At 40.6% G+C, this 18764-nt stretch overlaps 1 protein-coding gene across 3 annotated transcripts in view; it reads right to left on the reverse strand.

Moving 5' to 3' along the window:
• The window catches only part of grip2b (glutamate receptor interacting protein 2b), a 234409-nt gene that overhangs the window by 76266 nt on the left and 139379 nt on the right, over positions 1 to 18764 (reverse strand). For all 3 annotated transcript variants that reach the window (XM_014168262.2, XM_045705195.1, XM_014168261.2), the window contains exons 12-16: positions 18529 to 18718; positions 10286 to 10431; positions 7077 to 7157; positions 5323 to 5386; positions 1649 to 1794 (exon numbers count right to left, since the gene is read on the reverse strand). In XM_014168262.2, coding sequence (XP_014023737.2) covers positions 1649 to 1794; positions 5323 to 5386; positions 7077 to 7157; positions 10286 to 10431; positions 18529 to 18718 — 627 coding nt within the window. The remainder of the gene's footprint in view (positions 1 to 1648; positions 1795 to 5322; positions 5387 to 7076; positions 7158 to 10285; positions 10432 to 18528; positions 18719 to 18764) is intronic.

An 18764-nucleotide genomic window follows, 5' to 3' on the forward strand; every position in this document is an offset into this window, starting at 1 on the left:
CCCACTTACAAAGAAATGATCAGTCTATAATTTTAATGGTAGGTTTATTTAAACAGTTAGAGACAGAATAACAACAAAAAAATCCAGAAAAACGCATGTCAAAAATGTTATAAAATGTGTTACCAATTGTTTTCTTGGTGACTATGGTCCCAGCTGCCTTGAGATCATTGACAAGATCCTCCCGTGTAGTTCTGGGCTGATTCCTCACCGTTCTCATGATCATTGCAACTCCACGAGGTGAGATCTTGCATGGAGCCCCAGGCTGAGGGATATTAACAGTTCTTTTGTGTTTCTTCCATTTGCGAATAATCGCACCAAATGTTGTCACCTTCTCACCAAGCTGCTTGGCGATGGTCTTGTAGCCCATTCCAGCCTTGTAGGTCTACAATCTTGTTCCTGACATCCTTGGAGAGCTCTTTGGTCTTGGCCATGGTGGAGAGTTTGGAATCTGATTGATTGATTGCTTCTGTGGACAGGTGTCTTTTTTACAGGTAACAAGCTGCGGTTAGGAGCACTCCCTTTAAGAGTGTGCTCCTAATCTCAGCTCGTTACCTGTATAAAAGACACCTGGGAGCCAGAAATCTTTCTGATTGAGAGGGGGTCAAATACTTATTTCCCTCATTAAAATGCAAATCAATTTATAACATTTTTGACATGGGTTTTTCTGGATATTTTTGTTGTTATTCTGTTTCTCACTGTTCAAATAAACCTACCATTAAAATTATAGACTGATCCTTTCTTTGTCAGTGGGCAAACGTTCAAAATCAGCAGGGGATCAAATACTTTTTTCCCCCACTGTATTTATATTGAAAGAGAGAGAGAGAGAGAGAGAGAGAGAGAGAGAGAGAGAGAAAGAAAAAAAGAGGAGAGATTCAGGGCATAGGTACACTTTAAGGCAGAGAGAATCGCACAGCTCCCTAAACATACTAAAAAATCCTAAATTCACTGGTAGAAAGCAATACAATTTCAATAATGTCTGATGGATGGGCTGTTCATCCTCCACACAGTATAACAAATGCATAGAGGAAATGAAAATAAATCGCCCTTTTATAATGATCCGCGATGGCATTATTCTTAGAAATAGGTCATGTGTGAAACACGTCTGCAGATCCCACCAATGGAGAGAAAGGAGGGAGAGAAAATGCTCAGAGGAAAACAGAGTAGAGGAAGATAACTGAGTCATCTGCTGCTACAGGAAATGCTTCTATGCTTTCATATCAGACAGCAAAATATAAACCTATCCACTATTTACAGAGCTGCATCTGATTAAACATATCTGCTATTTATCGAGCTGCATCTGATATTTGGTACAGAGTATGAACTATATAACACTATAGGTCAGTAGTATTTAATCATGCCATTTGTGTGTCTAAAACACTACAATACTGGTGGGTGATAGCTGTTGAATCATCATTGTGTTGTGTAGAAGAAGAACATGGTTGTGGCTATTTGTAGACAATACTGCCACTGTGTGGTGAAGTCTGGTACTGAAGGAGTTTTTCTTTGCCACTGTGCTTCTGCTTCTGTTCATTATTTGGGTCTGATTGAATGATTCATCAGTATTTATATATGTCTTCTCTATATACCATACTCCTGTTACATACACTACTTCCTAACTGCCTCCCAGCCAGGCTCCAAGCAGACCCACCTGAGTTGTCCTCGTCCTTGCGGATCTTGAGTTTGACCAGGTCCTCTGCCTGTTGTAGGATCTGACAGGCATCTTCCATGGAACAGTTCTCCAGTCTGATGTTGTCTATGGCCAGCAGCTTGTCACCTGGCTCCAGGGTACCAGTCCTGGGTAGAGGGAGAGAGGGAGAGAGGGAGGGAGAGAGAGAGAGAGAGAGAGAGAGAGAGAGAGAGAGAGAGAGAGAGAGAGAGAGAGAGAGAGAGAGAGAACATCTTCACTATCTCATCCTGTAATATCCAAGGCCTGAGATCATCTGCCTTTGGCTTAAAGAGCAGGAATTTGGACTTCACCAAATACATTTGACATTCATCCTACAAGAAATATGGTATAGAGGAGATGGACCCACTGGTTGCCCTCTAGGTTACAGAGAGCTGATTGTCCCATCCACCAAACTACCACGTGTGAAACAGGGAAAGGACGTATGATAATTTGGTATAGAGCAGATCTAACTCACTCTATTAAATTAATCAAAACAGGAACATTTTACATCTGGCTAGAAAGTCAAAAGGAAATGATCTCAACAGAGAAAAATGTCCTCATGTCTGCTACCTATATTCCCTCCACTAGAATCCCCATACTTTAACGACGGCATCTTCTCCATCCTAGAGGGGGAGATTAATCATTTCATGGCCCAGGGACATGTACTAGTCTGTGGTGACCTTAAGAACCTGACACCCTCAGCACACAGGGAGACAAACATCTACCTGGAAGTGACATCATTCCCTCCCCCATATGCCCCTCCAGACACACCTATGACAACATAACCACACCTATGACAACATAACCAACAAAAATGGGTCACAACTCCTGCAGCTCTGTCGCACACTGGGTAGGTACACTGAACGAAAATATAAACGCAAAATGCAACGGTTTCAAAGTTTTTACTGAATTTCAGTTCATATAAGGAAAACAGCCAATTGAAATAAATGAATTAGGCCATAATCTATGGATTTCTGTTGGTCACAGATACCTTAAAAAAAGGTAGGGGTGTGGATCAGGAAACCAGTCAGTATCTGGTGTGACCACCTTTCGTCTCATGCAGCGCGACACATCTCTTTTGCATAGAGTTGATCAGGCTGTTGATTGTGGCCTGTGGAATGTTTTCCCACTCCTCTTCAATGGCTGTGAGAAGTTCCTTGATATTTGGGGGAATTGGAACATGCTGTCTTACACGTCAATCCAGAGCATCCCAAACATGCTCAATGGGTGACATGTAAGGTGAGTATGCAGACCATGGATGAACTGGGACATTTTCAGCTTCAAGGAATTGTATACAGATACTTGTGACATGGGGTTGTGCATTATCATGCTGAAACATGAGGTGATGGTGGTGGATGAATGGCACGACAATGAGCCTCAGGATCTCGTCACGATTTCTCTGTGCATTTAAATTGCCATCAATAAAATGCAATTGTGTTCATTGTGCATAGCTTATGCCTGCCCATACCATAACCCCACCACTACCATGGGGCCCTCTGTTCACAACGTTGACATCAGCAAACCGCTCGCCCACATGACGCCATACACGCTTTCTGCCATCTACCCGGTACAGTTGAAACCAGGATTCATCCATGAAGAGAACACTTCTCCAGCGTGCCAGTGGCCATCGAAGGTGAGCATTTGCCCACTGAAGTCAGTTACGAGACCGAACTGCAGTCAGGTCAAGACCCTGGTGAGGTCAACGAATGCAGATGAGCTTCCTGTGACAGTTTCTGACAGTTTGTGCAGAAATTCTTTGGTTGTGCAAACCAACAGTTTCACCAGCTGTCTGGATGGCTGGTCTCAGACAACCCTGCAGGTGAAGAAGCTGGACATGGAGTTCCTGGGCTGACGTGGTTACATGTGGTCTTCAGTTGTGAGGCTGGTTGGACGTACTGCCAAATTTTCTAAAATGACATTGGAGGCGGCTTATGGTAGAGAAATTAATATTAAATTCTCTGGCAACAGCTTTGGTGGACATTCCTGCAGTCAGCAGGCCAATTGCACACTCCCTCAAAACTTGAGACATCTGTGGCATTGTGTTGTGTGATAAAACGGCACATTTTAGAGTGACCTTTTGTTGTCCCTAGCACAAGGTGCACCTGTGTAATTATCATGCTGTTTAATCAGCTTCTTGATATGCCACACCTGTCAGGTGGATAGATTATCTTGGCAAAGGAGAAATGCTCACCAATGCTCATTAACAGGGATGTAAACAAATTTGTGCACAAAATTTGAGAGAAATAATATTTTGTGGGTATGGAAAATATCTGGGATCTTTAATTTCAGCTCATGAAATATGGGACCAACCCGTTTATATTTTTGTTTAGTGTATATAATCAATGGTAGGCTTTGATGGGACTCCTACAGTAGGTACACTTATAGCTCATCTCTTGGCAGTAGTACTGTAGACTACTTTATCACCGACCTCAACCCAGAGTCTCTCAGAGCGTTCACAGTCAGCCTACTGACGTCACTATCAGATCCCAGCAAAATCACAATCTACTTGAACAGAGTAATAATCAACCATGAGTCATCGAAGCCCAACAAACTGCATACTATTAACAAATGCTATAAATGGAAGGAAGGTGGTGTAGACACCTACCAGAAAACTATTGGCCAACAACAAATTAGACAACTTCCTGGACAAAATGTTTTCCTGCAATAGTGAAGGTTTAAACTTAGCAGTAGGACACCTGAACAGTATATTTGACCTATTGGCTGACATATCAAAAGTAAATTCCGTCAGAAAACCTAAGAAAATTTACAACAATGACAAATGGTTTGATGAAGAATGCAAAAACCTAAGAAAGAAATTGAGAAACCTGTCCAACCAAAAACATAGAGACCCAGAAAACCTGAGCCTACACCTTCACTATGGTGAATCACTAAAACAATACAGAAATACACTACGGAAAAAGAAGGAGCAGCACGTCAGAAATCAGCTCAATCTAATTGAAGAATCCATAGACTGTAACCACTTCTGGGAAAATTGGAAAACACTAAACAAACAGCAACACCAAGAGTTATCTGTCTAAAATAGAGATGTATGTATAAACCACTTCTACAATCCTTTTGGCTCTATAACAAAGAACAAATAGCAAAAACATATACATGATCAAATACAAATCTTAGAATCAACTATTAAAGACTACCAGAACCCACTGGATTATCCAATTACATTGAATAAACTACAGAACAAAATACAAACCCTCCAACCCAAAAAGGCCTGTGGGGTTGATGGTATCCTAAATTATTAAATATACAGACCACAAATTCCAATAGGCTATACTTAAACTCTTTAACATCATCCTCAGCTCTAGCATCTTCCCCAATATTTGGAACCAAGGACTGTGGAGACAAATTGGACTCCAATAACTACCATGGGATATGCGCCAACAGCAACCTTTGGAAAATCCTCTGCATTATCATTAACAGCAGACTCGTTACATTTCCTCAGCATTTTTGTTTTTGATTTGATAGGGAAGCTGAGAGGTCAAATATACTATTTAGCGTTTCTACTGCCAAGTTTACACCTTCACTGTTACAGTGAACTGTCTCTCTCTCTGTAGGAGGACGACATGAACCGTCACAAGCTCAAACAATTGAACCCAAGTCATTAGACTGTGGTCTGAAGCCATCCATACCGTCCGTACCTGTGAGCCATACTGCCTTTCTTTATGTCTGAGATGATTAGAGGCTCTCCAGACTTCTTACTGGCTGTCAGGGAGGAGAGGTAACAGTGTTAGTATTGGATACATCCTGTACTTTTGTCATTAATTCATGATTTTATAGAAAATAATTATTGTTCTCGTTTCTCGTTAAAGGAAAAACTGAGATTGAAGTAAACAGCTGGTAGCAGTTGGAGCTTTTTGAACAGACGTAAGATGAGAGACTATTCACACCGCATAATGTGGTGGGGGAACTCTTGTGGCATTACACTTTCAGAGAAATAACCTCATTAAGACTTCATTTCCTCTGAGATATACTCTACATGGATGGCTTCATAAGGGTTATGTACTGGGTTTATAAGGGTTATGTACTGGGTTTATAAGGGTTATGTACTGGGTTTATAAGGTTTATGTACTGGGTTTATAAGGGTTATGTACTGGGTTTATAAGGGTTATGTACTGGGTTTACAAGGGTTATGTACTGTACATGGGTGGGTTTATAAGGGGTATGTACTGGGTTTACAAGGGTTATGTACTGGGTTTATTAGGGCTATGTACTGGGTTTATAAGGGTTATGTACTGGGTTTATAAGGGTTATGTACTGGGTTTATAAGGGTTATGTACTGGGTTTATAAGGTTTATGTACTGGGTTTATAAGGGTTATGTACTGGGTTTACAAGGGTTATGTACTGGGTTTACAAGGGTTATGTACTGTACATGGGTGGGTTTATAAGGGGTATGTACTGGGTTTACAAGGGTTATGTACTGGGTTTATTAGGGCTATGTACTGGGTGCATGGTTGTCTTTATTAAGGGTTATGTACAGGGTTTACACGGGTTATGTACTGTACACGGGTGTGTTTATTAAGGGTTATGTAGGGTGCATGGCTGTCTTTATTAAGGGTTATGTACTGGGTTTACAAGGGTTATGTACTGTACATGGGTGGATTTACAAGGGTTATGTACTGGGTTTATAAGGGTTATGTACTGGGTTTATAAGGGTTATGTACTGTACATGGGTGGGTTTATTAAGGGTTATGTAAGGTGCATGGCTGTCTTTATTAAGGGTTATGTAGGGTGCATGGCTGGCTTTTTTAATGGGCAGCAGAAGGAGACTACCCAGGGAATAGAGCAATGGAGTGACACTTCAGCCCTCTAAAGTCAACAAGCCTTCAGCTAGCTGCTTGGGAGAAAACTCTTTGCATAAACAGAGTTGTATAGGAGCTGGGTATTTTCCCAAGGTCATTTAATGAGATTCCACAGGCAGTCTTCCGCAGGCAGAGGGAGAATGAAGAGGAGTAGGGTTACGTCCCAAATGACACCCTATTAAGAGATAAACCCTGGTCAAAAATAATGCACTATATAGGCAATAGGGTGCCATTCATTTGGGACACAAGCCTATGAGTAGTGGTGGGTGTTCTAGAGAGCTTTAAAATAAACTCACAGTCATGAGAAACAGGAGAATGCCATGAGAAACAAGATAAATAGTTTAGACTGACTGTCCATGAGGAGCATAGATCATTTAGACATGATGGTAGAGATGGTAGAGGAAGAGTGTGTGTGTTATGCGCGTGTGTGTGTGTGTGTTATGCGTGTGTGTGTGTGTGTGTTATGCGTGTGTGTGTTATGCGTGCGTGTGTGTGTGTGTGTGTGTGTGTGTGTGTGTGTGTGTGTGTGTGTGTGTGTGTGTGTGTGTGTGTGTGTGTGTGTGTGTGTGTGTGTGTGTGTATCAAGTCTTACCACTGATAGTGATGCCCAGCTCCACCCCTCTCTTCTTAGGCAGCTTCACATGGAATGTTCCACTACTGGGCACAACAGACTCTAAACACACAGAGTAGAGAAAACACACTCGCGCGCACAAACACACACAGACACAAACGCGTGCACGCTCGCTCGCACACACACACACACACACACACACACACACACACACACACACACACACACACACACACACACAAATATACACATGCACACACACACACACACACACACACACACACACACACACATCAGAAATTATACTGTATCTGGCAAAACATTACAAGAATAGTTATTCAAGGTACGTATTTAAATTATTTACAGTAGATTACATAACGTGCATCCCAAATTACACCCTTTTCCCTATTTAGAATCCATAGATCTCTGGTCTAAAGTAGTGTCCTATGTAGAGCCCATAGATCTCTGGTCTAAAGTAGTGTCCTATGTAGAGCCCATAGATCTCTGGTCTAAAGTAGTGTCCTATGTAGAGCCCATAGATCTCTGGTCTAAAGTAGTGTCCTATGTAGAGCGCATAGAACTCTGGTCTAAAGTAGTGTCCTATGTAGAGCGCATAGAACTCTGGTCTAAAGTAGTGTCCTATGTAGAGTGCATAGAACTCTGGTCTAAAGTAGTGTCCTATGTAGAGTGCATAGAACTCTGGTCTAAAGTAGTGTCCTATGTAGAGTGCATAGAACTCTGGTCTAAAGTAGTGTCCTATGTAGAGTGCATAGAACTCTGGTCTAAAGTAGTGTCCTATGTAGAGTGCATAGATCTCTGGTCTAAAGTAGTGTCCTATGTAGAGTGCATAGAACTCTGGTCTAAAGTAGTGTCCTATGTAGAGTGCATAGAACTCTGGTCTAAAGTAGTGTCCTATGTAGAGTGCATAGATCTCTGGTCTAAAGTAGTGTCCTATGTAGAGTGCATAGAACTCTGGTCTAAAGTAGTGTCCTATGTAGAGTGCATAGATCTCTGGTCTAAAGTAGTGTCCTATGTAGAGTGCATAGAACTCTGGTCTAAAGTAGTGTCCTATGTAGAGTGCATAGAACTCTGGTCTAAAGTAGTGTCCTATGTAGAGTGCATAGAACTCTGGTCTAAAGTAGTGTCCTATGTAGAGCCCATAGATCTCTGGTCTAAAGTAGTACTCTATGTAGAGCCCATAGATCTCTGGTCTAAAATAGAGTCCTATGTTGGGAGTAGGGTGCCATTTGGCATGCAGTCATAAGGTCTATCATCATCATCTGTACTGCATACTATCATATTATCCTACTATCCTACGATCATATTAACATACTATCATATTATCCTACTATCCTACTATCATATTATCATATTATCCTACTATCATGCTATCATGCTATTCTACTATCATACTATCATATTATCATACTATCCTACTATCATGCTATCCTACTATCCTAGTATCCTACTATCATACTATCATACTATCATGCTATCCTACAATCCTACTAGCATATTATCATATTATCCTACTATCATGCTATCATGCTATCCTACTATCATACTATCATATTATCATACTATCATACTATCCTACTATCCTGCTATCCTACTATCCTAGTATCCTACTATCATACTATCATACTATCATGCTATCCTACAATCCTATTATCATATTATCCTACTATCATGCTATCATGCTATCCTACTATCCTACTATCATATTATCATACTATCATACTATCCTACTATCCTACTATCATGCTATCCTACTATCATGCTATCCTACTATCCTACTATCCTACTATCCTGCTATCATGCTATCATGCTATCATGCTATCATGCTATCATACTATCATGCTATCATGCTATCCTACTATCCTACTATCCTACTATCATACTATCATGCCATCATACTATCATGCTATCATACTATCCTACTATCATGCTATCATGCTATCATACTATCATGCTATCCTACAATCCTCCTATCCTACTATCATACTATCATATTATCATACTATCCTACTATCCTACTATCCTGCTATCATGCTATCATGCTATCGAGCTATCCTACTATCCTAGTATCCTACTATCATACTTTCATACTATCATACTATCCTACTGTCCATCCCAATTGATAGCTGTTTAATCAGGTTGCTGAGAATCTGGGAGTTGTTATCTAAAAGGGCAGCACCTACTCTAATTAGTGTTGTGCAACAGACATACATTGAAAATGCTGATTATTTATTATAATGACTAGCTATCATTAGGCCTGCTCATTATAATGATTACCATTAGACCATTAGTCCCACCATTTTATCAACTAATTAGATTTATACACTGGATATTTTAAATGAGAATTGTAAAAGTTACTTTGGCCCTTAGGGTAACCACTCTAAACCCTGATGATAAACTGTTCATTACAATGATTACTAGACCATTAGTCTAAGGCAGGGGTGTCCAACTCATTTTGCCCCTAGAGCCACATTCAGTCTCCAACAACGTCCGGAGAGCAGCACTGAAAATTGGTTATATTTCCTCACCATCAAAATTTGCAAGAAATAGTCCTCTATTCATCATTTTCTTGGCATTTTCGATGTCTTGGCTTTCATTTTGGTGATATTAGTGAGCTGGACACATTGAGCTGGACACAGTGAGCTGGACACATTGAGCTGGACACATTGAGCTGGACACAGTGAGCTGGACACAGTGAGCTGGACACATTGAGCTGGACACAGTGAGCTGGACACAGTGAGCTGAACACATTGAGCTGGTTACATTGAGCTGGACACATTGAGCTGGACACATTGAGCTGGACACAGTGAGCTGGACACATTGAGCTGGACACAGTGAGCTGGACACATTGAGCTGGTTACATTGAGCTGAACACATTGAGCTGGACACATTGAGCTGGACACAGTGAGCTGGACACATTGAGCTGGACACAGTGAGCTGGACACAGTGAGCTGGACACATTGAGCTGGACACAGTCAAGAAAATAAATTAATGTATGACCATTATAATTTTTATAAAGTTCCGATTTGGTTTTAGTCATTTTAAAGTATATTGTGTTTGAAATCTCAAACCACCCCCTCACGTGCCGGATCCAGCCCATGGCCCATATGTTTGACACCCCTGGTCTATAGCTTTTCAACCACTCTATAAATTCATTCGTTTCACATATTGTACATATAGCCTACTGGGAGGCCTAAGCCCAAGAGACCAACCTGCGACGTCAAACTCTATTTCAAGAGAGACCTTATTGGCCAGAGCGGCGTCTCGGAGAAGCTGATTGGCCTCCTCCAGTGTTCCATCCTCCGTGGGGATTCCGTTGATGGACAGGAGTCTGTCTCCAACCTGCAGCAGGCCGCACCTGTCGGGACAATCGATCAATAAATTAAGTGATCAATCATTCAATCAATCAAATGTAATTATAAAGCCCAGTTGACACAAAATGTCTTTACTGTAACTGCCTAGACAAAAAAGAGAAGTTAGGGAAAAAGGCAGTCACATTTGTACATAACTTTTTGATTTAAATCGGATCAAATACATTTGATTGGATTTGTACTTTCAGTTGTAACAATCAGAGAAATGATTACAAAAAACTGAGAGTTGGAAAAGTACAGAGTAGCAGAGTTAAGACATTGTGTAATAATGAATACAGTAACTTCCAGGGAAGGAGAGCATATGCATCTTATTACCAATCATCTGGACTAAAGTTGATTGAAAAGGCACTGGAGAGAGAGAGAGAGAGAGAGAGAGAGAGAGAGAGAGAGAGAGAGAGAGAGAGAGAGAGGAGGAACGAGAGAGAGAGAGAAAGAGAGCGAGAGGGTGAGAGAGAGAGAGAGAGAGAGTAGGAACGAGTGAGAGAGAGAAAGAGAGAGAGCGAGAGAGCGAGAGTGTGAGAGAGAGAGAGAGAGAGAGAAAGAAAGAGACAGAGAGAAAGAAAGAGAGGGAGAGGGAAAGAGAAAGACTCCCATATCTACTGGGTGAAATACCACAGTGTGCCATCACAGCAGCAAGATTTGTGACCTGTTGCCACAAGAAAAGGGCAACCAGTGAAGAACAAACACCACTGTAAATACAACCTATATATTTATTTTTTGTACGTTAACTGTTTGCACATCACTACAACACTGTATATAGACATAACATGTCAATGGGGTGGCAGCATAGCCTAGTGGTTGCAAGTTTCAATCCCAAAGCTGACAAGGTCTTTCTGTCCCTGAACAGGCAGTTAACCCACTGTTCCTAGGCCATCATTGAAAATAAGAATTTGTTCTTAACTGACTTCAATAAAGGTAAAATATGACATGACTTTATTCTTTTGGAACTTGTGTGAGTGTAATATTTACTATTCACTTTTAATTGTTTATTTAATTATTGTTTATCCATTTCACTTGCTTTGGCAATGTAAACATATGTTTACCATGCCAATAAAGCCCCTTGAATTGAATTGAATTGAGAGAGAGAGAGACAGAGAGAGAAAGAGAGAGATAAGAATATATGAAAGCAGAGTTGGAAACAAACGGACTCCATTACAAGTTAAGAGGTGTTCTGATTATTTTTACGCACACACACACACACACACACACACACACACACACACACACACACACACACACACACACACACACACACACACACACACACACACACAGCGTCGTGATGTTGATGTATCAGTAGTTTACAGTGTGATACTGCCGTGAGGTCTGAGGCCCTGCTCCATTAACCACCCACTCAATGATCTCAACCAGCACTAATCACCAGCCTCTTCTTGGATGTAGGAATCAACAGCCACTTTCTCTTCTCTGGAACAACAGGCTGTTTAGCGAATATGTCCTACATATGTACACTCTTAGAAAAAAGGGTTCCAAAAGGGTTCTTCGGCTGTCCCCATAGGAGAACCCCTAAAAGGTTCTAGATAGAACCATTTTTTCTAAAAGTGTAGGATATTTTTTTTAATTATTGTATTTTTTAAATTATTAACCCTTCCACCACCCCCCCTTTTCGGAGGACAAATATCTTCGTTTTTTTTACAGCTTTTTTGCTATATATATATATACATGGTACTTTTATATAAAGCAGTCACATAACAATTATACATGACTGAACATAAACTCTTTAATCCCGCCCCTCAGCCTCTCTCAGTCCATCCCACCTATCACCATAGAAAATCCTCATTTGGTTTCCGTGTGCCATATATTTTTCCATTGTGCTGTGATGTTTGACATACATTTTGGACCTTTCTAATCGTATATTATCCACAGATTGATAGCTAAAGATGAAAACCTTTCCTATGAGTATTATTATGTTATTTATTGACTGACTGTGGCTTTCTAAATCGCCCAACACTGCTATTTGTAAGGTTTATTTTAAGTGCATGTTGTGATTTTTTAACCATTCCTGAACCTGTGACCAGAAACAAGCTACATAGGGGCAATACCAGAATAAATGATCTATTGATTCTGTCTCTTCACAACAAAATCTACAGAGCTGAGATTGTTGTATGCCCCAATATATATAGCATTCTGTTGGTGGCAAGAATTTTATATAATAATTTAAATTGAAAAACTCTAAGTGTGGGATGAAGTGTAGTTTTTTGTACCAGTTCATAAACCATATGCCATGGAATTGATACATCAAAAATCTCCTCCCATTTTATTTTGCAACACCTATGGCGCAGCTGTCAACATTTTTGTCCATTTATTTTTCTATTTATGCCAGTTCCTTTCAGGGAATGTATATCTATATATGGCAGGCAAACAAGTTCCCAACCTTCTCCCTTTTCTACTTTCCTCCTCCATTTTTGTGGTAGTGCTGCAATCAGTTGGCTGTAAGTTTGGATTGAGCAGATATTCCCATATATTTTCGATAGCTGCATATGTGACATAACGCCTCCATTTCTATTCATAATATCATTAATTCATATAATACCATATTTAAACAAAATTTTCCGTAAAGAATGTTTTTTATTTTTTATTAATCAGTATATTTGAGTTTAACCATAACATTTGTTGTAATATTTGTTCTATCTTTTCTGGAGGATAAAACTGAAATTGTAACCAGCTTTGTATGGCTTGTTTAAGAAAGGGCAATACTTTAACCAACATTTCATTTTCAATTAGTCGGAAATGAGAAGTTGTGATCTGTACAGTATAAAGGCAAAAAGGCAATTTTTGAACAAAGGATGAGCCTTTCTTAATAATCTACTGGAGAACCATTTTGGTTTTAAGTATAACTTATGTATGAGTGAAGCTTTTAGTGAGAGGTTTAATAATTTTAGCCCCCTAAACTCATATTTATTATATAAATAGGCACGTTTAATTTTGTCTGGCTTAGCATTCCAAATAACATGAAATATTTTCTGCTCATATGATTTAAAAAACAAGTCATCTGGGATTCTCTGCCTCTAACCCTTTTACAGGGGCTGAGTCACTGGCTTACTGGTGTTCTTCCATGCCGTCCATGGGAGGGGTGCGTCACTTGAGTGGGTTGAGTCACTGACGTGGTCTTCCTGTCTGGGTTGGCGCCCCCCCTTGGGTTGTGCCATGGCGGAGATCGTTGTGGGCTATACTCGGCCTTGTCTTAGGACGGTAAGTTGGTGGTTGGAGACATCCCTCTAGTGGTGTGGGGGCTGTGCTTTGGCAAAGTGGGTGGGGTTATATCCTGCTGTTTGGCCCTGTCCGGGGGTATCATCGGATGGGGCCACAGTGTCTTCTGATCCCTCCTGTCTCAGCCTCCAGTATTTATGCTGCAGTAGTTTATGTGTCGGGGGGCTAGGGTCAGTCTGTTACATCTGGAGTATTTATTTTGTCTTATCCGATGTCCTGTTTGAATTTAAATATGCTCTCTCTAATTCTCTCTTTCTGTCTTTCTCTTGGAGGACCTGAGCCCTAGGACCATGCCTCAGGACTACCTGGTATGATGACTCCTTGCTGTCCCCAGTCCACCTGGCCGTGCTGCTGCTCCAGTTTCAACTGTTCTGCCTGCGGCTATGGAACCCTGACCTGTTCACCGGACGTGCTTGTTGCACCCTCGACAACTACTATGATTATTATTATTTGACCATGCTGGTCATTTATGAACATTTTTACATTTTAACATCTTGACCATGTTCTGTTATAATATCCACCCTGCACAGCCAGAAGAGGACTGGCCACCCCTCATAGCCTGGTTCCTCTCTAGGTTTCTTCCTAGGTTTTTGGCCTTTCTAGGGAGTTTTTCCTAGGGAGTTTTTCCTAGCCACCGTGCTTCTTTCACATGCTTTGCTTGCTGTTTGGGGTTTTAGGCTGGGTTTCTGTACAGCACTTTGAGATATCAGCTGATGTACGAAGGGCTATATAAAAATAAATTTGATTTGATCTGGAGTAGGCAGTGACATTAGTAAGTAAGTAAACTGTGATAAGACCAAAGCGTTTTTCCATAAATAGTCTAGTATTTACCTCTCCATGGTTACAGAATCTTATCTATTTTTGCTAACTTTCTATTGAAAATAATTGTGGTAAGTTCATTTATATTTTTTGAGATGTGAATACCAAGTATGTCTACTTCACCATCTGCCCATTTTAATGGTAAACGACAAGATATTGTAAACACTATTTTTTAACGATCCAATAAGGAATATGGTACACTTATCATAATTAGGTTTTAGTCCAGAGAGGCTAGAAAAGTGATCAAGATCTTCAATGAGACTGTGCAGGGATCCAGATTGCGGATTTAAGAAAAAACTTGAGTCATCGGCATACATTGACACTTTTGTTTTTATTCCCTGGATTTCTAACGCCTTGATGTTCTTGTTGGATCAAATTTTTATAGCAAGCATTTCAATGGCCATAATAAATAGATATGGAGACAATGGACAGCCTTGATTTACTCCTCTTAAAAGCTCAATACTTTCTGAGAAGTAACCATTATTTACTATTTTACATCTGGGGTTGCTGTACATAACTTTAACACATTGTATAAGAGATTCGCCAAAATTAAAGTCATCCAGGCACTTATATATAAATTATAATCATACTTTATCAAACACCTTTTCAAAATCTGCTATGAATTCCCCCCAAAAGTGTAGGATCTTAATTTGATCACTCTGTTGCAGGAGAACTTTCCTGAATTGTAGTGCATTTGAGGTTTAAAAAGGCTTTTAAAGGAAGTCATTTCCACTTTGAATTTTCAGATTTGATTTTCAACCCCAACAAAAATGTCCATTCATTATGATTTACATGATAATTCACATTTGCTTTTGCTGCAGGATTATTTTCCTGCTGTAAGAAACTGGCTCAAATTAATGACCATACATCTGTACATTAACAGAATGCTTTTACCAACTGCACAACAGGCCTAGGCAAAACACAGGGTGTCTGGGATGAGATGGGTTTATATCCCCTCCTCTGGAAATCATTTTAAAGTGTCAGCTATGCTGGAGGTTTTGCAGAAACAAGAAAAAAAGGGTAGAGTTAACTCATCTAATACACTGTAATGAGGTAATTCATCTAATACACTCTAATGAGTTCAGTTAACTCATCTAATACACTCTAATGAGTTGAGTTAACTCATCTAATACACTGTAATGAGGCAACTAATCTAATACACTCTAATGAGGTAACTAATCTAATACACTTTAATGAGTTGGGTAAACTCATCTAATACAGTCTAATGAGTTTAGTTACCTCATCTAATACACTCTAATTAGTTTAGTTACCTCATCTAATACACTTTAATGAGTTTAGTTACCTCATCTAATACACTCTAATGAGTTGAGTTACCTCATCTAATACACTCTAATGAGTTGAGGACATAGTTAGACAGAGAGAGAGAGAGAGAGAGAGAGAGACAGACATGCTAATGAGTTCTCTCATTTACTGTCAAGACAACAAAATGTAGACATGTTTCTACACAAAATATGTTTGAAGTTCTCCACTCCACCCACCCCCCGAACCCCCCGAACCCCAATCTTTAAATCTTCTAACTGATAAGCAATGAGAGAGAATTCTCCAGTCTGAGCCCCACTGAGTCTTGACCCAGATACCCAAGTAATATTAACGCTCATCCAGTTTTGATAACAGCCAAGATGCTTTCCTTTTAAGTTGAAAGAAACACACCGTCTCTTTAATTTCAAACCTTCCTGATAGGCCAGCAGACATCTTTAAAGTGTTGTTTTCAATACAACTCGTCCATTTCAAGTAACCCAGAATCATCGAGAAGAGATAGAGAAGGAGAAAGAGAGAGAAGGAGAAATAAGGAGAGAGAGAGAAAGACAGGGGAAAGGAGATACACGAATGTGGAGAGAGACTCCCCAGGTTGCTGTGTGTGTGTGTGTGTGTGTGTGTGTGTGTGTGTGTGTGTGTGTGTGTGTGTGTGTGCGTTCGTGCGACAGTTGAAAACTTTATCTGTCGTCTAGAAGGAGGATCTATCTATTTACCCCCGTCTTGTGTGCCAATGGTTGCGTTCCAGATCAACTTTCTTGCAGTTATACTGTCTGTCAATCTCAGAAGATTTCTCAATGTTATTAATGTGGTTCCTGAGACATAAGAAGTACTTCTCCAGATGGAGTGAGGCCAGCAAAAAAGACGAGTTTCTACCAGCGGAGGCCTCTCTGTCGTTGTGAAACAGCGCTGGTGACAAGGAGGATTATGGGTAAACAAACAGACGTCAACACAATTCCCTGTGCTCAGATCAAAGCAAAAACACAAAAGGGAACTTTCTCTCTCTCTATATATATTACAGTATCTCTCTCTCTCTCTCTCTCTCTCTTTCTCACTCTCTCTCTTTCTCACTCTTTAGTCAAGAATAGTCCAATTATCCCGTAGTGAAGTAGGATTACCCTGGAGACATGGCAGAATTCAAAATTAGTTAAAAAAAAAAAAACTGGAAATTCTTCATGATATAAAATTGTTTTGTTTCCCTGCTGCAGACAGTAGAGACACAAAGGTTCTGAATCTCTGTAGCCAACATGAAAGCCATGTTGGGTCCCACTTTAAAACCAACAACAACTTATAAAGTCTTAATATAACATCAGTAAAACCCTACACAGATGGGTCTGAATCAGTGGAGGCTGGTGGGAGGAGCTATAGGAGGATGGGCTCGTTGTAATGTACGGAATGGATTAAATGGAACGGAGTCAAAAAGGTGGTTTCCATTCATTCTATTCCGTACATTACAATGAGCCCATCCTCCTATAGCTCCTCCCACCAGCTCCAAACAGTGTACTTTAATTCACTACAGATGTAGGACCTTAATTTGAGCCATTTTTCTACAGCAGGAAAGTAATCCTGCAGCAATAGGAAATGTGAATTATTATGTGGATTATAATTAATGGTCATTTTTGAAGGGCTTGATACATTTTTTGAAAGGGAAAACTTCTTAAACCTCAAATACACTACAACAGGGTGATCAAATTAAGATTCTACATCTGTAACATAGTATTAGTAGTATTAGTAGTGGGGGTGGTAGTAGAAAACACCAAGGGGTGATTGGATTTTAAGTAATTTATCACTTATTCACCTACCCATTCCTTCACCAGACAAGTGAATCTAGAACCTGTTCTAATTAAGCAATAAGGCCCGAGGGGGTGTGGTATATGGCCAATATACCATGGCTTAGGGCTGTTCTTGGGCACATGGAGTGCCTGGACACAGCCCTTAGCCGTGGTATATTGCCAATATACCACAAACCCCCAAGGTGCCTTATTGCTATTAGAACCTGGTTCCCAATGTAGTTAGAAGAGTGAAAATAAATGCTTTGTCATACCCGTGGTATACATGGCTTTCAGCCAATCAGCAGTCAGGGCTCGACCACCCAGTCTATAATTTACAAATAACAGCCTGGCCGAAAGGCCATCACACACTTACTATATTACTCCAGTCTGTCTGTTGGCCTGAGTCATGACGACAAGCATCACTGTCTGAAGTAGCATTGTCTCTGTGTTACTGCGACACTGTCTGAAGTAGCATTGTCTCTGTGTTACTGCGACACTGTCTGAAGTAGCATTGTCTCTGTGTTACTGCGACACTGTCTGAAGTAGCATTGTCTCTGTGTTACTGCGACACTGTCTGAAGTAGCATTGTCTCTGTGTTACTGCGACACTGTCTGAAGTAGCATTGTCTCTGTGTTACTGCGACACTGTCTGAAGTAGCATTGTCTCTGTGTTACTGTGACACTGTCTGAAGTAACATTGTCTCTGTGTTTCTGCGACACTGTCTGAAGTAGCATTGTCTCTGTGTTACTGTGACACTGTCTGAAGTAGCATTGTCTCTGTGTTACTGCGACACTGTCTGAAGTAGCATTGTCTCTGTGTTACTGCGACACTGTCTGAAGTAACATTGTCTCTGTGTTACTGCGACACTGTCTGAAGTAGCATTGTCTCTGTGTTACTGCGACCCTGTCTGGAGCCTGTCTGATCCATCTCTAGATCACTCTCTCCACATCACAACCACAAGCTTCAGTTTTCAGGAGTGTGCGTGCGTACCTCTCGGCCGAGCTGTCCGGCTCTATGAAACGTATGAGCGGGGGAGCAGAGAGGGTCTCTGTAGCGAAGATGCCTCCCTGTAGCTGGACCCCAAAGCCGTTTAGAGGGTCTCCTCTCAGGGTGATCTCACTGCTCTCTGTGTGGACGATCTGACCACCAGGACCCACTGTACTGGATGCCAGTGACACAGCTGGAGAAAGAGAGTGAGAGAGAAAGAGAGAGAGAAAAAAAGAGAG

Source organism: Salmo salar, chromosome ssa22 (genome assembly GCF_905237065.1).
Source record: "Salmo salar chromosome ssa22, Ssal_v3.1, whole genome shotgun sequence".
Lineage (NCBI taxonomy): Eukaryota > Metazoa > Chordata > Actinopteri > Salmoniformes > Salmonidae > Salmo > Salmo salar.